General features: G+C 27.7%; 1 protein-coding gene across 1 annotated transcript in view; it reads left to right on the top strand.

Moving 5' to 3' along the window:
• Positions 1–19,771, top strand: part of Rpn9 (regulatory particle non-ATPase 9) — a 35,428-nt gene that overhangs the window by 14,855 nt on the left and 802 nt on the right. The window contains exons 3-11 of the mRNA XM_067276905.1: positions 2,423–2,457; positions 4,917–4,972; positions 8,992–9,035; positions 9,184–9,270; positions 10,886–11,057; positions 12,936–13,015; positions 14,773–14,898; positions 15,081–15,143; positions 17,065–17,145. Of these exons, the coding sequence (XP_067133006.1) occupies positions 2,423–2,457; positions 4,917–4,972; positions 8,992–9,035; positions 9,184–9,270; positions 10,886–11,057; positions 12,936–13,015; positions 14,773–14,898; positions 15,081–15,143; positions 17,065–17,145 (744 nt within the window). The remainder of the gene's footprint in view (positions 1–2,422; positions 2,458–4,916; positions 4,973–8,991; positions 9,036–9,183; positions 9,271–10,885; positions 11,058–12,935; positions 13,016–14,772; positions 14,899–15,080; positions 15,144–17,064; positions 17,146–19,771) is intronic.

Genomic DNA, 19,771 nt, shown 5'->3' with positions numbered 1-19,771 from the left:
TATAATTTTCTGTAACCCTTCTTTGGTATTAATCACAGAGCGATGTCATCAGCATACCTGCTGTTATTGATAAGATGTCCATTAATTTCTACACCTTTGTCTAAATTTTCAAACACTTCTCTCATCATCCATTCACTGTAGATGTTAAAAGTGTTGGGGACAAACCACATCCCTGTCTTATTCTTTTTTTTAATCTGAATCCATTTAGTATCCTCTCCCTGAAATCTGACCATTGTTTTTTGACTTTTATAGATGATGTAGATTATTCTCAGTAATTTATTTATCAATACCTATTTTTTGCAGAATCTCAAACAACAGCATTTGATTAACACTATCAAAGGCCTTCTCGAAGTTGACAAAACATGCAAATAACACTATTATGATCAGTCATTCTTTCTCCTATAAATTGTAATGGCCACCTTTGTCTCTCTCCCTCTTTGGAAACCAAATTGTAACTCATTTACTTCCCGATTTATGTAGTTTTCTATTTTCTGCTGTATGTAAACTAAAACCTTTGAGGAATGGCTTATCGAGCTAATGGTTCTCTGTTTATCACAGTCTAAGGTTCCTGCAATTTTAGGAACAGGGATGAAGATAGATTTTGTGAAATCACCTGGAATATCTGTGTCTAAAATTTTTGTTAAAAAAATTAGTTAGGATTCTTGTTCAATTTTCCCCCATAGCATTAAGGAGTTCTTGTATTTCATCTATTCCTGATGTCTTTTGGTCTCTCAGCTGTTTCAATGCAGCATCAATTGTTTTTTTAAGAAAGGTTGCACTCTCTTTTTTCTCCCCATCCCTTCTAGATTTAAACTGTACTCATTTTCATAAAGATTGTCTATATATTTTTCTTATCTTAGCACTTATCCATCTTTCTGCAATAAAATGCTTTTATTTTCATCTCACAGAGTCCCAATTCTGCATTTTCTTTTTTTCTCTGAGATTAACCTTAGTTTTTCATATACTCTTCTTAAATTGTTCCCATTTGCATGGTGCTGCATTTCCAGACATAATTGATTCAACAACTTTTACTTTACTTGTTTGAACATTATCCTTATTTATTTATTAATGATTCTATTTTTTCTTTTTCTTTCATGTTGTTAGTGTTTTTGTATTGTCTTCTTTCATTTATCTTTTTTACTATTTTCTCTGTGACCAAGACTTCTTTATTTGTCTCCCTTTCTTGCTGAGCATGTCAATCACAGTGTCTTTAATTTTTGTTTCAAATCATTCCAGATTTCTCCTGCACTTCTGTTAGTGTTGAAATTTTGCAGTTTTCTTGATATGTCAGCCTGAAAAGTCTTTTTGATTAGTCTTTCTTTAACGACTCTATATTGAGTCATTCTTTTGCTGTTTTTGGCCTGACATTTTTTAACTTTATTCTTAGTTTTGTTACTAGTAGACTATTATCACTGTTGCAATCTGTACCTGGATAAGTCTTCATGTTAATTATTTCTAAATCTGTAGTTAACTAGAATATAATCAATTTGGTTTCTTGTTCCTTCTCCTCTTAACTCTGGAGCTCTCCATGTAGCCAATCTTCTTTCCTGCTGTTGGAATCAGGTGTTAGTTACAATCATGTTGATTCTTCTACAAAATTCAACAAGTCTACTTCCTCTTTTGTTTCTTTCTCCTAAGCCCCATGCTCCTCCTAAGTCTCCTAAGGTCCAGTTACATTATCCTCTCTCCTTCTTCTGATCTTATAATTTATATAATACAGTATATAATTTATAAGCAAAGTCAGAGATTACAGCCAAATGTTGGTTGATCTACTGTAAATGATCAAAACTATAGAAAACATTCAATAAATTTTCACTGTTGTAATAGGTTACAAAATTCTTTTTTATAATTAGTCAAAAATGCAATTTATTTATTGCTTTTAAACTTAAGAGTCTTCTGAATTTTTTAATGTGAAGAATTTATTGAAAATATAAACATCTGTAAGCTCAATACTTATATTAAAGCCATACAATTGTCAAATTATATTGGCTATATTTCTACTACTACTACTATTAGTATTAATTAATTGCTAAGTAATTTGGCACTAGAGGCAGTTGTTAGGTGTCATCTCTTGCTAAATTTAATAATTATAATTAAATTAATATTTTAATAATTAATTTAAAGGTTCTGGAAGAAAAGATTCAGCCTGGAACAGGATTTAAACCTACATCTGCCACTTAGCATGCAATGCATTGCTAGTTACTCTACCCAGACTTCTGTTATCTTTGCTTCCAGGACTATTAATTTAGACATAACCATACTGGTTACTCATATTTAATTATTAATAGTAGTGGTAATATAGCCCAGTCTAATCCAATGATCATTTGGTTTAAGAATTTATTGATTTTTTATGAATAAAAATAAATTTTTAAAATAATTAAAACCTTTAATATTAATTGAATTTCTTTTATTGGTTTTTCAGCTTTATGAGAATTTTTTGGCTGAAATTGAAAATAAGTAAGTAAATAATAATTAAAGTTTTATGGAATATCTGTTATTTATTACTTAAGTGTCTCTATAAGTAAATAACTGAAAAATCAAATCACTTTTAATGTTGGATGAATAAGTTAAATAACACTGACATTTTATCACCCACTTAATGGGCCATCTTCAGGCATGGACAGTTGAAAGTGAAATGTCAGTGTTGGAAGGTGGGAGTAAACATGGAGAGGTGAACTATGATGGTTGCAGTTGATGTGAAAGACTAAGGAAATATTGAAGGCAAGGGAAGGAAGTCCTTTCTCTGTTTCTGATGATTATACACATGCAGTGGTTAGAGGGTGAGGCATGCTATTTTACTTAGTTTGATAGGAAGTATAGTTTCAAATGGGACAAGCTGTTGCATATGAGTTTGTTTTCTATTGCTAAGTTCTATTGTTCTGTCTCCAAAATATCTCATTCTTTTACTGAAAAATGCTAAATAAATTTGACTCTACAGTAGAAGCTGAAGTTTAGACCGTTTCTGAACTGAGTTTGTCATCTAGTTGCATTTTAGAGCAATGTTGGGATTACAATTTTTCAGAAGTGTGTGTGCAGCATTATTAATTTTAATGAGAAAAGATGTAAAGCAAAGCAAAATGGATTTCTGTCACCCAGAAAACAGATCTCTCATATAATTAGAACTTTGCCCTGAAGGAGGTTGATAAATTGATGTCAAGAAAAAACTTCTGACTCTGAGAATGATATTCAAGCAACTGAAAGTATCGGGGGACAATACGTAAGGTCATTAGAGGAGAATTGGATTAGTTAGATTAGTTAGGAAAAAATTTCTGCCTACTGTGAGTTTCTTAAGGTTAATCAAAAACCAACTCCTTTTTCAAGACTTATTTAGCAGATTGAAATCTGAATTTTCTATCACATTGAATGAGGTTTTGTTCAATGTGCAGGACCTCAATGGTACCAAGAAACTCTGTTACACTAAAAGTTTGGGAATAAAATGATCATCATTGAGGTTCCACAAAAGGTGAAGGTGAATGACAAATGTAATTTTTTTGATACCATTCTTGTAGACTGAACTTGAAAATATATCCAGAAGAATTCCATGAAATTTTTGATCATCATGACACTTCATGACCAAATTTACCAATGCCTATGCATGGATAAGAAACTTAAAAGCCTGAAGGAGAACCTTAGATCATTCTCAATCAAAACATTCCTGTAAAATCACCTGTTGTAAACCTTGGATGTTTCAAAAATTGAATAAAAAAAATAATGACTTTTTCAAGAGGAAGGCGACAACACTAGATGGTGTCTGGAAGGCTTTAAAGAGTAACCTCTGAAAAATGTGTTTAAAGCCCTAGACTGCATGGAAATGAAGATTGTAAGCTGTTAGTACAAGAAACAGAACAAATTAAATGCACAAAAGCTATTTATAGCTGACATCTGGGCTGGCCTGAGAAATAGTGGGGCCCAGTGCAAGGAGTCGTGCTGGGTCTTTTAATAAAAAAATAGTAATTTTGAACAACAAAATAATATTTTAATGGTAAACATACCATCCATTAAATAGATTAGCAAAAGTTGGTTAACTTAGTGAATAATGAAATGATCAATTTTTGAATTTCGCAAGAGTTGGATCACGCAGAATTGTGTGGCCTTGTTCAGTTGCACTATTTGCACCAACAATTAGTAGGCCCTGTCTATCATGTTTAAATGTTAATGTAAAATTAAAACTGAATAAAATAGTGCGCCTCACCTTCCATAATTCAACTGAGTAATCACTGTGCTTAGTTCATCGTTAACTGAAAAATCCAATTTAAATTAAATTTCTTGGAAAAAAATTTAAACTTTGAGAGGATGGATAATTCTGCATAGCATAATTTTTTACAAAAGATATGATGAATTTCAGAATTAGATTGACAATGTCTAATGGAAACTATAAAATCACAGTTTTATATATTTTAGAATAATAATTTTCTGATATGTAGAGATTTATTTAACAGACCACATTGAGGTAGATAGATGGTTGATAGTAGAGTTGACCTTTATTTTGAGGCTCTTTGCCTCAGTATTGTTTAAAATGTTTCTTTGATGACAGTTTATTCATATTTTTTAAAGTGTTGTTTGGTGACATATTTTTTTCTTAATTTAATCTTCTGATATTCAATTTACTCATTACTGATTTTATTCTTATATATATATATGTACTTTATATTGTATCTTGTGTTTGAAAAGTTAATCAAGCTAAAATTATTTCCTTTTATGATTGGATAAATTTTAGTAATATGTAGAAAATATATATTTAAAAGAAATCAAATAAGTATATATTAATATGATTTCAAAGAAATTATTTAATAATGTATGTAGTTTTCAGTTTTAATGTGTACTTTGTAATATCTTTTTAAAAAAACTTGTGTTTTGAAAAAAATGGAGTTTTTGTTTTACTTTTTGATTTACCATAAATTATTTATTCTTTTCAGAATCAATCCATTATCCTTGGTTGAAATAATTATATTTGTTGTAAAGAAAATAACAGGTAAGTCTCTTAATGAAAATTAATGTTAATAATAATAATTCAACTCATTTTCAAGAATTTTCTTGCAACTTGTAAACCCATGTTATTTTGAAAATAAAGACTATCTTCAGTTAAGAGATTCTTTCAATGAGCTAGTATAAACATATTTTCATTAAAACTTATAAGAATTTTGATATAATTTCTTCTCATCTTAATTAAATTTTTCTTCTTGATATGTTGTGTAACATTGTAAATGATTTTCTTATAATTATTCTGAAATATTTATTACAAATTTAATATGTAAGTCTTTTTTCCTTCTGATTATAAATGCAGTAGATTCTTGCTAAGTTGGACTTTGCTTAAGTTAGACAAAATTTTTGAAAAAGTAAATTAAAATATTAAATGAAAGTTAGCAGCTTCATGTCTGCAGTCTCCTCAACTGAGCATGAACTGTGCCACATTACAACTACATCTCCAGATATGATTTACAAAAGACAATATGCTATATATATGTATATATATTATATTCTGCTTTCAGAATATGCTGCATACAAAATGACATAATATCAGAACAATTTGTTACCTAACACTGATGGCTCACTTAAAGTTTGAAGAAGACAAAATGTCATGTGGATAATTTGGACCAGATTATCCAAAAAGTTGAATATCTGACTTAAGATTCAAATCCAATCATTGCCATCCCTCCACTAAGAATAAGAATATTACAATCTATAAATTTTGATTTGCGAAACAACTAAATTATAGCAAATTTTTAAGTATGTTTTAAAACCTTTTTGATAATGAAATAATGCAGCAGATATATGCAATAAATCAACTCATTTAACAATTTTATCTGCTAACCATGTACAGTACATACACAAAGATATGTTTGATGAATGGTTCTTTAGACTAATTTAACAACAGTAATATGTTAAATTATGAATGAATGGTTTTAAAAGGTCTTCATTGATAACATTAACATACACATAACATTGTATAGGGCAGTCTCATATATATATATGAGACTGCTCTATATCTCATACTCAATACTACCTAGTGGCTACAAAGCCTTATGCATAAGCTATATCTTGGGTCTGCCAATTGGAGAAGATATCAGTGATAGATGTGGTTTAACTTTGAAGTTCAGACATAACATTGTATACACAGTAAGGTCCAAAGTTCTCTGCCTGAGTAAGAAAAAAGTGTTAAATAAATAAAAGATATGTATATTATTTTGAATATAGTACACTTTTATTGCAATACATTTTTTTACAGTATGGAATTCATTTGTCTTTGGAAAATTATACTGTCAGAAAAGTACTTTCTATCTTTGCCTTCAAATGTTAAAAACAGCTGCCTGGACCTCTTCATAACTGTTAAAAAGACTTCAATTTTGAGAACAGTTAGTCAATAGGTCAGGACTGTGTTGGACTAGAAAGTTCAGTGAAGTTGCATACTTTAATGGCAGCTTTTATATGAAATGCAGTGTGAACAGGTGCATTGTCATAAAGTAGCTTACATCTTTTGAAAGTTTATCCCTTCTTCTCTTTTATGGTATCTTTATCATTAGGTTGACATAATAATCAGCATTTATTATAAAATTTCTCTTTTAATTAATCAATAAAATGTCATCACAATCCTAGAAAATCATATCTATAATTTTCTTTGTTGACTGCAATGCTTTCACCTTCTTTGGAGAAGATTTCCATACATGGTGCCATTTCATCAATTCTCTTTTGGACAGATGGTCATAGTATATAACTGTGGTCTCATCCTCTAATTCCAGTGATGGATTGTAGAAGTTCTTTTTGTTTACAGAGTTCCAAAAACTGTTGAGACTTGCTGTGCTTCTGAATTACAGAAAGAATTTTGGGAATAACATGCACTGACTTTGTTTATTAACAAATGTTTGTGAAAAATTCAAAGAACTGTTGTTTTTGACAAGTTCAATTTACAAAAATTTCTTCAGATGCCGATTGGAAAGCACTTCATCCTTAACAATTGCAATGTTTTTTTTTTAGTGATCACTCTGTGAGTTGAGAGATTCTCTTTCAAGTTTAAAAAGTTTTGCCAGTTGTTTTTCCTTTGAATATAATAAAGCATTCACTGTACACATTATGAGAGTGTTTAAGAATTTTCAATGGTGTCTGACCTTCTTTTGTCAAGAAGTTTATCAGGATACTCAAAATTTGACATACTGCATACAGGTTATGTTAAGCCACATTATCTGACACGGGATAAGAGTATAAGAATGCAACTGAGGGCACTGGTATCTCAAATGTTAAACCTTCACAGTATCACCACTTAAATTTTTCTGCCCATGCATGATATAGGTCAGGCCAAGAACATTTAGACCTTACTACATAAAGTTTGTTCTAACATATTGTGAAAAAAGAAACTTTCTGTACTCTGTCTTACTGCAGTTGAAGACATAAAAATAGTTATCACGGATTGCTTTAATGACTTCCAATTATTAACATGCAATATAATCAGAACAACAGGGAAAATAATTAAAATTTGTTTAGAGAATGGAGGGAAATGGAATAACTTTTAACTAGACTGCATAAGGATTTTGTAATAATTGGAGATTGGATTTGATAGCAATTGCTACTTTTTTTCCTGCTCAGAGATAGTAGTTTTTTGATAACATGTGTTTTCCAGACATGAATCTACAGCCTTTCTGAATAAATCCTATTGTGCTACTTTTTGCTATTTTGAAGCTTTACATGTGTTTTGTTGAATTTTTTTATAGGAAATTTGTAAGATTTTTTAATTCCAAATGCACTTTTGCCACAAAATGCATCTCCACAGTTTATTTGGTGGTCACTAATCTCAGTACATAGTCATCAAGGCTATAGAATCTTCCTATATATAGGGCACTTCACACTGTGAAGAGAAAAAGGAAATTTTTTTTTAAATGTAAAAAAATTGTAAACACTAGAAAATTTTTTTAAAGTAAATGGATATTATTCCTTTAAATGAAACACCATGAATTAATAATATATTAAATAATAGTATCTATATTACTATTATTTTATAAAAAATTAGAAAATTTTATAAAATTTTCTAATGTCATCTATAAAATTACTCAACCAATGTTACATGATATTATAAATATAGTAAATTAAAACTATTATGTTATAATTAAAAGGAATTGTAGAGGTTCACTTAGTAGTGCATTCTCCTTCTGTACTTTGTAATATGTGCTAACAATAAAGATTCATTTTTGAATTTGCTGCTGCTAAAATTTTTCTGCTTTTTTTCCAGAATTTTGTGGCAACAGAATCAGATCTCTAGTAGCAACTGTACATTGAGAATTAAACAAAATATGTAATATTGCACATCACAATGTAGAACATTGTTTTTTTAATATTGAATCAATGCAAGTTTGATAGTGTATAAAATAAGATTATTTAATGAAGAAACACTGTGTAACAAATTTTGGAGATTAAATACTTACACACATTTTCTTATAAGGATTATTTAAGTATTTAAGGGCAGTTGAAATTAAAACAAAGAAGAATAAATAATGAATTGTATATATTTTTCAGTTTACTGAAGATTTATAACCATTGTAATTATTGAAAAATAATTCATTCTTGAAACTTTAGTAAAATATGAACTGGAGGCTATTATGTTTGCAGAGATATTTCTTTTTCATTACTTTGGAACATATATTGCTAATATATGTAAAAAGATGAAATCAAATATTAGTTTTAGAGAAACGAGGGTAGATCTGTAAAAGCATTTATGTATGAGCATAAAAGGTTATGCTATTGACAAAGAGTTAAAACAAATATAGATAAAATTAAGTGTAAATGATGGTTGTTTTTTGAATTTTTAATGATTTTATATAATTTAGTACACTATGAATGCTTGAATTTTCTTTTTCTGTCTATTGTAATTTCATATAATGATTGGAAAAATTACTGTTTGTTAGCTTTTAATTAATTAATTTTTTAATTATTGTATTAAGGTGAATATTTTATAAAATAAAGCAAATCTAAAACTGACTACAGTATAATTTTTTTTTTTTTCAGATTATGACAAATGTTTGGATTTTCTAGGTAAAACAAAAGAAAAAGTAAGTTTGTTTTCATGTCATGAATAAAATGAATATTTTAAATTAACTGTATTCAAGTTGCAGTTTCATAAGCTTAACTAAATTATAAAAAAACATAGGATTAATTTTGCTATAAGTTTTATAAATTATTAAATTTTTGTTTGATTAGGTTAAAGAAAATACAATGGCAATAATCCTTTGTAACATTATAATTGGCCAGATTAAATTAAATCATGGAGATTTAGAAGGAGTAAAGGTAAATTAATTATATATATATATCTAATTATCAAATGCTGATATGATTTAACTGATTTACAAATGAGATTTTTAAGTATAAAAATTCTGAAATTAAAAATTTTCAGTTTTTGTAGAAATTTTAAGTAAAACATTGTGGAAGAAAACTTAAATAATGAATAATGATTTTGCATGAATATTTGTATCATGCAAAATCATTATTACTAGAAAATATTTTAGTCACGAACATGTTAAAAACATTCATATGAAAGAAGTATATTACTTGCACACATTTGGAATGTAAAAATAATTAATATTTTATTTTTTACTGCAGTAATATAGAAAAAATAAAACCACATAGAAAAATTATGCTTCCTTAAAGTTAACATGAAAAGACCATTGGAGAATCTGATCTAAAGCAAACTTTTTTAACCTACAATCATGAGGTGGAGATGGTTTTTTTTCACATCTAGTTTTTTGTGGCCATTTTTTATCAAATTGACTGACATAGTTGTGCTTCCATGATATCCTCATTTAACTATCTGAAAAAATTTTTTGTTTATCACAGACCCTCAAAAAACCACTGTGGAAAATCACCGCCTTGCACATGAAATTGTGCACAATTTATCATTACTGTCACATGATTTCATGCATAACATGGTAATTTTCTTTCTAACATCATCAAAAATGACTTACAGGAATTGTCATATGAGAGAGTCATAACTTGATAGATGTTTGGCAGCTGTTCATGGTGTAAGGACATAGTAGTCTGAAATTTGCCTGTGACCTTGAATGCTTGTCTTCATAAGATTGCCTGGGAACTATTATCTTCAACAGTTTAAATGTTTTCACAGCTTTATTTTGTGCCCAAAAAATACAGAAAAAACATTTTCTCATCTGTCTGAGAAATACCTCAGCCCTCCTGTTGTTTATTCCAGTTGTAAACTCATTTTACATTAACCCATGCTATCACAAAGTTTGAAAGACCCCTATAGAAGAGCCAAGGACATTTTCTGCTAACCAAAACCAATTTATAATGTTAAAATTTTGCATCTGCAGGGAAGACACATTACAGGAATTTTCAGAATAGTCAAATTTGAAGAACAGTGATTACTTTCAGCATAATTACACATGAAAAATCAATGGTAAATTGTTGCATTACACATGTTAAAAAATAAATGTGTGTGACTGTGGGTGAAAGAAACTGCATACACACTCATTTGTGAATGTAGACCACCTTAAAAGAATAGAAATTCCAGATAGCATATATATAGTTACAAGGGTTGAAAAACTTTGGTTTGTGATTAATCTACCATTTTCAGAATCAGAATTGAAAAGGGAATTTACGATATATAGAAAATAGTATGTGTAAAGATCTTTTGATTTTAAGTTGAATACAAAGTGATGGTTAGTATCCCATTCTGACTGTCTTTTTTCAAGATAATTTTTAAGTTTGCGTGTAAAAGTAATAAATAAAACAAAATTTTAAATCAAACTGATTATTGAAATTACAGTATGAATTCATTATTTGTTATCAAACATTTTTTTTCTGAATTCTGTTATCTGATTAGTAATTAAAATATTTAAATCAAAAATTGTTGATATATTAAAATTTATAATTTTTAAAATTATTTCAGAAACTTGTAGAAGAAACAGAAGAAATGATTGAATCATTAGATGGTATTACAACAGTACATGGTCGCTTTTATCAACTATGCAGTGATTATCATCGTGTAAAGAAAAATTATGCATGCTATTACAGAGATGCTCTTCGTTTTCTTGGATGTACAGAACTTGAAACTATTCCATGTATGTTGTAAACTTATTTGTTAACTTGTTAAAAATTTAGTATTCATAAATGTAGTTACTTTAATTGTATGAAATTTTTGAGCAATTTCACGATGACTTACTAATCTGGAAATATTTCAATAATCAATCAATTTGGGAAATTTTCTTTTTTTTACTTGAGTAAGAACTTTTATTATAGTTTTTTATTTATGATATAACATGCAGAACAAGTTGTTACATATATAAAATTTGTGTGTGAGAATATAATATTAACATCACTAGCATCTAACCTAAAAATAATAGGTATCTTATTTACAGTATTACTGTATGTAGTTTATTAATATTAACTATCTGTGAAGAAATTTGAAGAATTACAAAATTATAGTTACTCTAATAAATTATTTTTGTAATACCAATTACTATTACTTACATTTTCGCTTAAATATTCTCAGTTTAAAGTTAAATTTTTAATATTACCATCAAATATGTAGAAATTGCCATAATATTTGGTCATTCGTCTTGAAGTTAGTTATATATAACATAATCAGTCAAATTAACCAATAGTTGAGATTTTCTTATTAATCAATATTTTATTGTTGTACATCTTAAATTTCTCAACTTGACAAATATTGGACTTATGATAAAGGAAATGGATATGGTTTTAGAAGAGTGAAATTACTCACTCTTCTAAAACCATATCTTATATGATAAGTCCAATATTTGTCAAGTTGAGAAATTTAAGATGTACAAATTGAATGAAAGGACAGGAATCTCCGAACACGCTATTTCATTGTTCTGGGGTGCTCTTTATTAATTTCTCACTGTGATAAAGGTTTACAATTTATATTTTGCTGTATGAATCAATTCTACTTTCAGAAAGACTTTACACTTTACAAGTCAATTTTTTTCATGTTTACTGTATATTATAATTTACAATATATATAGTAAATAACTTAATCACAAATATGAAACTGAATTACCATCCAACATGCACATTTAATATTGCATATGTTGCATTGTTTATTTGTTTATTTTTATTTTTTCTTAATTAAGGAAGAAAACAAAATAATATAAATAATAGAATGTTTTGCTAACCATAATTTTTTTTTTTTGGTTTTTATAATAGTTTGGCTCTATATAAATTTAACTCATGCAAACTGAGATTAACATTTTGTGGAAAATATGAGGTTTTGAGGTTCCATATTTACCCATATAAATGTTTGTCTTAGTTTACCTGATACTTTATCAGAAATAATCTACTGTGTAAATTAATGGTTACATATAAAGACTTATAAATAAATTTGAGTTTTGGCTCTTCTTTTTAGTTACTGTAAACTTGGAGTCATAAAATATAATTATTTTTACATTTATTAGGAAAATAGAATTTTAGTTAATATCTCAATTCAAATAATTTATTATTAAAGATATTTAGCTATATTTTGAAATGAAAGTCAAGAATATCTTTTAATAGCATCTCTATCAAATTTCATTCATTTCAAGTTGAAATTTTACAAACGAGTTACACTAAAAATTTTACAAATAAGTTTTTTATGTTTTATATGGTCAAATGGCTTACTGCTGAAAAATTGAAAACTCTCCTAAAAATTATTATACTTCATTCTTTGTTGTTAAAAAATCCTTTAAAAATAAATTTTAAAATTGATTTTCAGTTAAAATATTCAGTTGAACATCTTGACAATAGTTTTTACATTGTTTATAAAACTGTCAAATCTAAAAAAATTCAGTCTCAACAATATTTTTATTTAAATTTTCTCAAACATTTAAATTTCTTTAAAATTTAACAATAGATTACATTACATTATTCAGAAAAAATTTATTTCATAAATATTATATATATTTTTATGAATTCTATTAATAAATACTTTAAATTTATTTCAGTGGAAGAACAGAAAGCAAGAGCCTATACACTGTCTCTAGCAGCTTTACTTGGTGAAGGAGTATACAATTTTGGAGAATTGGTTAGTTTATAATAATTTATTTATAATTGTTATTAAAAAGTAATGATTAATAATTGAATTTCTTAATAGGTAGGATTATTTCTTAGAAGTTTTGATTTAATTCTTAAGATTTAAATAAAGTAATAAGATATATAAAATTCATCATAGATTACTTAATTTAGTTTAACCATATAAATATTTATTTGAAGAGATGTTCTTTGATAATCCAAATTAAACAATATTTTACTTAAAAATTTTGTAAAACTTTTTATCAATATATATTTTGATATTTTTGACTAGCCTAAACTTTATCTTCAGTGAAAATTAATCAATTAATTCACTTAGGATTGAAAAAATAGTTTGTTTTGAGGATATACCAAATGTTCATTCTGAACTTACTTCTATGTTTTCCTCCTCCCTTTTGTTCCTACTGCTATTCTTGTCAGCTTTTAGGAATAATGCCTTCTCTGAATTGTTTCCATGTCTTAAAAGTTTGAGAAATGAAGTTATAAAAAATATAGGGCAACTTGGCTGTCCTTTCAACTATCAATTTTTGTTGAATGCACAAAACTGTAACTACTGGAAGTTCTTCAGGTTTTTCAGTTATTAGTGATATTCTTAGATTTGTGATACTTAGAAACACGTTTATTACTGTATATGGATATTGTGGGCAATAGTCAATTACATAGTGGATACAATTGTAAAGTATGTGAGCCAGATTTTTATTAAACTTGTAAAAACAATATATCTATATATCAGTAAATCTAAAAGATAAATCTAAATCTTTTCATTTTCTTTTATGATCTATGACCTTACACAACAAATCTAAGACACTCATAGAGAGAACAGAATCAAATCTGAACAAAACTGGTAAGTTAGCAAATGAAATAAAAACTAGACAGTGTGAAAACCTACATTAAAAAAATGATTAAAAATGAATTTTATATTAATTTTGAATTTATTTTTTTGCAAATAAAGTAAATAAAACAATGACTATGACAAAATAAAATGGTGACTAAAAAGGCAGTTAATAACAGAAATACAGTAGTCTGTGGAGTCTGAAAAATAGCCCTTAGCAACAGAAGTCCATTACAGTGAATGAATTTTCTGATAATTTTCCTAAACTTTTAGCCAGACTAACATTAGCTGTCTGTAAAAATGCAAGGTCCATAATATTGAGCTTTTATTGTGTTTTAGTTTTTAGCTGAAGAATATTCTCATTTTATATTATTAGTCAGATGAATGTTGTTTTGGGAATTAGTGACTAGTTTGTTATTGAATTTTCTATCAACATAAGTATAGAAACATTCTAAGTATTAAGTATTTTAAGTATTAGAAAAATGATTTTACTATCAATGTCCAATTTACAAATAAATAATGAGCTTCCAAGAAAATTGAGTCTTTCAATATTATTTAAATGTTTTTTTCTCCTGTGAAGGTCAAACTATTTAGCATAATATTTATTTTGTATTTTCTTTTTACTATTAATTTTATTTTGTCAGTTTACTGTGTTTATGAAAATTAAATTTTTGCAATAAATTAAAATAATAGAAACTGACAAAATTCTCCATTTTCCTACAGGATCAAATCAAATTACAGAAACTTTTGATCAAAAGATTAAAAGATGTTTATGTAAAACAAAATGCAGAATAGTTATGGCTGTTTAATATTAAATTGCTTATTTATGCTACCAAGATTTGAGGTGTAATTTTAATATAACAGAGACTGAAAGAAATTTATTTTTCTGGTAGTTTTGCATTTTTAATTTTTTATTGCAGTTGGCTCATCCAATTTTAGAAAGTTTACAAGGAAGAGATAAAAATTGGATTGTTGATCTGTTACATGCATTTAATAGTGGAAGCTTAGTACGTTATGAAGAATTGCGACCATATTGGAAAAATGAAGTATGTAATAACTTTAATGTTAAAATTTTTAAGTATAGTATATTTAAAAACTGTTAACTTATTTTCATGAAATTTTTTAAAACTTTACTACTGATACTAAAGCTATGCAAAATTTTTATAATTAATTAATTCAAAATATATACTATATATCAGGTGCCATGATAATGTTTTTTTTAATTCAGCCTAATTTAAAAGATCATGAAGTATCTCTAAGAGAAAAGATAAATTTGCTGTGTCTTATGGAGGTAAGTGTAAACACAAGTATATCATCATTTTTAATTGCTGAAAACTAAGTTATGCTTACACTACACTAAATACTGTATAGTAGAAATATGTTAATCTAGCACAATGATTCCCAGAGGGGAAACTACCATCCTCAGAAGGCAGTAAGTAAATCTAGGAGGGGTGAAAAGAAGCAAGGGGTACTGGGGGCTGGACTGAATGGTGATCCTAGACGAGGGTTCAGGTCACTGACAATCTTTCCCTTTCTTCTGTTAAAACAGTTAAGAAGAAAGTTGGATTTAATGGTTTGTTGAAAACAATGTATGGTGTGAAGTTTGTAGAAAAGCTTTGGAGGTTTGGAGAGCTGGAAGGCAGTAGAAGGAATAATTTAAGGTGGTTCAACAAATTTATGGAAAAGGAAGGTCTAGTAAGAGATTTTTTACAAGAAAAATATTTTTTTATCTTTTTCTTCCTCTTTATTAAATGAGATTGTTGGGAAAACAGCTGACAAGAATTATATAAATTGTAGTAACTCATCTTCCAAGCCTTCCCTCACTAGCATCACATTATCCATGTACTGCAGATATAGAAAGATGTAATGTATACAGAGTGGGGATTGAAACACTGAATTATATGGCTCTCGTAACTAACTAAGCTAAAATAGTCAAAAGAGGCGAGCCCATAGGCAGTCCCTATTTCTGTAAATAAAAACTACCATTGAAACAGAAATAGTTATTTTCAGTAACTAATAAAAGCACCTCCTTCAAGCCCAGTATTTGTGGTATGGAATATCACAAATACTGGGCTTTGAGGGAGGTACTTTTATTCTCAATCAATAGTATGTTTGCAAGCATTACTGCTCAAAATGGGGAACAGGCAGGTATGACAAGACCATGTCTATTGGTACAGATCTGGAAGAGTAGCTCCAATAATACTAGTTATAAGAAACTTTGCCTCAAGAGCAGAAGAAATGACAAGATTGGAGCTAGGAACTAGTGCAGTGATTTTCTTAACACGAGCCTTTACTAAGAAATGGGTTGGATGTGAACGTTTGTTCACCAAAGGACAAAGGGACTATGCAAATTTGTCTCTCTTTACTTCAAAAAACAATCTGGGACACATTATCTCGGTACTAGTATGTTGGATTATCATCATCCAGTTCTGGATTATTGACTATTTTTCAGAGGGTTGCAGGCTACCAGACATTCCAAATTATTAGTTGCTGGATTAACAAACTTATATATTATAATAATGTGCATAATATTTCTGAAATGTAGTTTTGGAATAAACCTTGTTTTTTTTTTATTAACAGAAATCAGTTTAGAATCTTTATCTAGATTGCTGCTTAAGCAGTAACTTCAAACATGTTTGATGTTGTTTTTTTTAATTTTTTTGAACTTTTCTAAAGCATAGTGAAGAAGTTAAAATTATTATATTGCAATAGATCTTTATTTCAATATGATTTACTAAATAGTCAAAGCAGTTGAAATGATGATTTTATCAACACATTTTCAGTTAATTTAAAATTGAGAGATGATCAAGAATTCATAATGCACTTATATAACTAGTTACAATGAAGACTATATGAATTGATAGAGGTACAACATAATACTTGTAATGAACATGACCAAGACAATAAAAATCATATTATTATTTATCTAACTGTATAGTCTCTCAGGACACATTATTGAAGGTAGTAAAAATATAACATCAATTTTAAAAAATATTAATGTTAGAATTTTATCATTAATCTATATTTATATGATGTGTTTTAAGAAATTTAGAACTGCTATGTAAAATGTTATCTGTAATATGCAAAATTATTTTTTTATAATTCAGTTGAATTTCTTGCAGATATTCATATATACAATAAAATTTCTATGTTCAAAAGTAATATCTTTGACAAATACTTTCTTAATATACTAATTATTATTATTATTTTAGATGACTTTCAAAAGACCAGGAAACCACAGAATTTTGACCTTTTCTGAAATTGCAGCAAATGCTAAAATACCAGAAGATCAAGTAAGTTAAGTCTCATTTATGTTAAAAATAAAATTTAGTTCTTTTAAACCAAAACTATGCATGGGAATTAAGTGCTTAGTACATTTGTAAATAATTGATTAGTTGATTGTTTTTATCATATTCAACAGAATCAGTCAGTTTTGGTAACTTTAGTAGATGCCCAGGAATAAAATAATCAAACAAGCAACAAAAATTGGAAGAAAGTTGCTAAAAATTTACTGCAGAATTTGTTCTGTTGTAAAGTGTAAATTTCTATTATTATAATATCAAATACATAAATTTATAATTACAGGTTTAAGGCTTTATAAAATTGTTTTAGACAGTTATAGAAAAAAAATAAGACAAGCAAAAACAAAAAGTTTTTGTTTCATTTTCAATAGTGATAAAACTAGAAAGTACACTTTACAGAATATACATCAAATATGCAAAGAAAGCTTCTTTCCTGGTGAAATACAGTATATATGCTGGGCAGCTTTCTCCCAAGCACATAAACACTTTTGATTTTGCTCTATAACTTCTATTAATTTAATTTTTGTTGATATTGACAAAAAAGTCACAATTAATCATTTAAATATCATATTATATTTTTTTCTACAAAACCGAAAAATGTATCCAAACAGTTTATCCCTTTGGATACAATTTCCAATCAATTTGATGTGATTTAAATTCAATTAGTAAAAATTACTAAGAAAGCAATGAAAAATTTGTTTATGCTGATTGTATTACAAATACCTGAGAATCAAATAAGAAACAAGGATGAGGACAATGAAAGTTCTGAAATACTATTTCAAAGAGGTCAACTTATATTTTGGTCCTGTTCTATTTTTTAAAACAGTAAGTATTCCAAAATTCAGAGTCGACTAGTATTTGGCCAATATGGTCTATACTGGGGCTTCACATTTAAATGTCTTCACAATGTTCTTTATGTCTATAGTGCAATTTTTGATCATTTTTCATATAAACGATTTTTTATATATATTAATTCAATAACTCCAAATAAGAAAAAAGAATTGCTAGTGGAATGACAAAATAAAATGTAACTTAATGTAATGCAAAACAAATTAATAATAAACATCTTTAAAAATAAACAGATGACATTTAAATTTATCAATTTCTTCGATTCTATGGCTTTTTGAGGATTTGAAGGTTGAACTATGACTTTATTACAAAATATCTTTAAAAAGATTCTTCTACATACAAATGTGTCTTTATTCCAATCCAGTCCTTTCAATTGCACATTTGAGGAATTGACAATTTCACAATGGATCTTCAAATGTGCATTTGAAAAGACTGGATTGGAATAAAGACACATTTGTATGTATTGTATTAGAAGAATCTTTTTAAAGATTTTTTGTAATAATTAATTTGTCTTGGCCATATATTTTTACTAGTGATGTAACGAATATTCGGTTACTATCCAGTATTCGGCCTATTTTTCGCTATTCGGCCGAATACCAAATATTTAAATCACTATTCGGCCGAATACCGAATACTTAAAAACAGGAGTAAGAAATTACAAAAACACAGTAAATTAATCATTTTGGTAACTTTTATTAATGCTGAACATTAAACTATAATTATTAAAGTTAATAAGAAATAGCATCTAACTATAGTATTAAATTATTTCGTAATTAAATAATAATATAGTCTTTATCTAGCCCGATATCTTATGGAATTGATGGCGTGTAGGTTAGAATGTATCGGGCATTAATGTTATATTCATATTCGCGTATATTTTAATATTTTTTACGATATTTTAAAATGATTTACGAAACATTTTATTGAAACTTATCGTATTTAAAGAAAGAATTATTTATCTATTTCTAGAAGATGAGTAACTAATATATAATTTATTTTATATATAAAGCAAAGAATGAGCATTTCTAATTATATACAAAAGATAACATTTGAAATTATGTTAAATTTTAAAAATATTGACAAAAACAATAGCAACAAAATATCACAAAACTTCACAAATAGAAACCCCAATAATATATTTGAACTGTTCCACAACTGGGGAGAAACTAGATCATATGTCCTCACTGAAGTATATCCTTAGGGTACTATTCAATATACAAATAAGTAGTAAAAACAAAATTTTAGTGCTTAATTAAAAAGTTAAAAAGATCGATTGCAAATAAAATAACTTAAAAGTTATAACTTACATCTAAATACCAACAACTGCCGAATCGTATCGGGCTATTTACGGCTATTACATAAATTATAAACCAATTTGGCACTAGAGGTAGATGTTAGGCTCCATCTCATATTAACTTTAATAATTATAATTTAATTAATTAAATTAAATAATTTAGAGCTACTGGAAGAAAAAATCGTAGTGACAGCGGGCCAATAGAGAGCAGGGTGCGCGATAATGCGGTTTGCGCGCCAATTTCGTACGTGCATTAATCAAGCCGAATAGTTTGGCCGAATATACTATGCATTACATCACTAATTTTTACTAAATTGAACTATGACACTTTGAAGCATTCAAAATATTTTATTTTTTGAGATTTTGGATATTTTTCTGCTAGAATGCTTGATGTTTCTTTTCAATTATACTTTTTTTTCCTCCTGTGAGCACTAAGAGGTCTTTATTATCAAGCCCATTGTGAGTTCAGTCAAG

The sequence above is a fragment of the Centruroides vittatus genome, unplaced genomic scaffold, assembly GCF_030686945.1.
Source record: "Centruroides vittatus isolate TY-2023 unplaced genomic scaffold, ASM3068694v2 contig_717, whole genome shotgun sequence".
In the NCBI taxonomy this organism is placed as follows: Eukaryota; Metazoa; Arthropoda; class Arachnida; order Scorpiones; family Buthidae; genus Centruroides; species Centruroides vittatus.
Note: the sequence above shows the minus strand (reverse complement) of the source record. Positions and strands in the feature narration are given on the sequence as shown.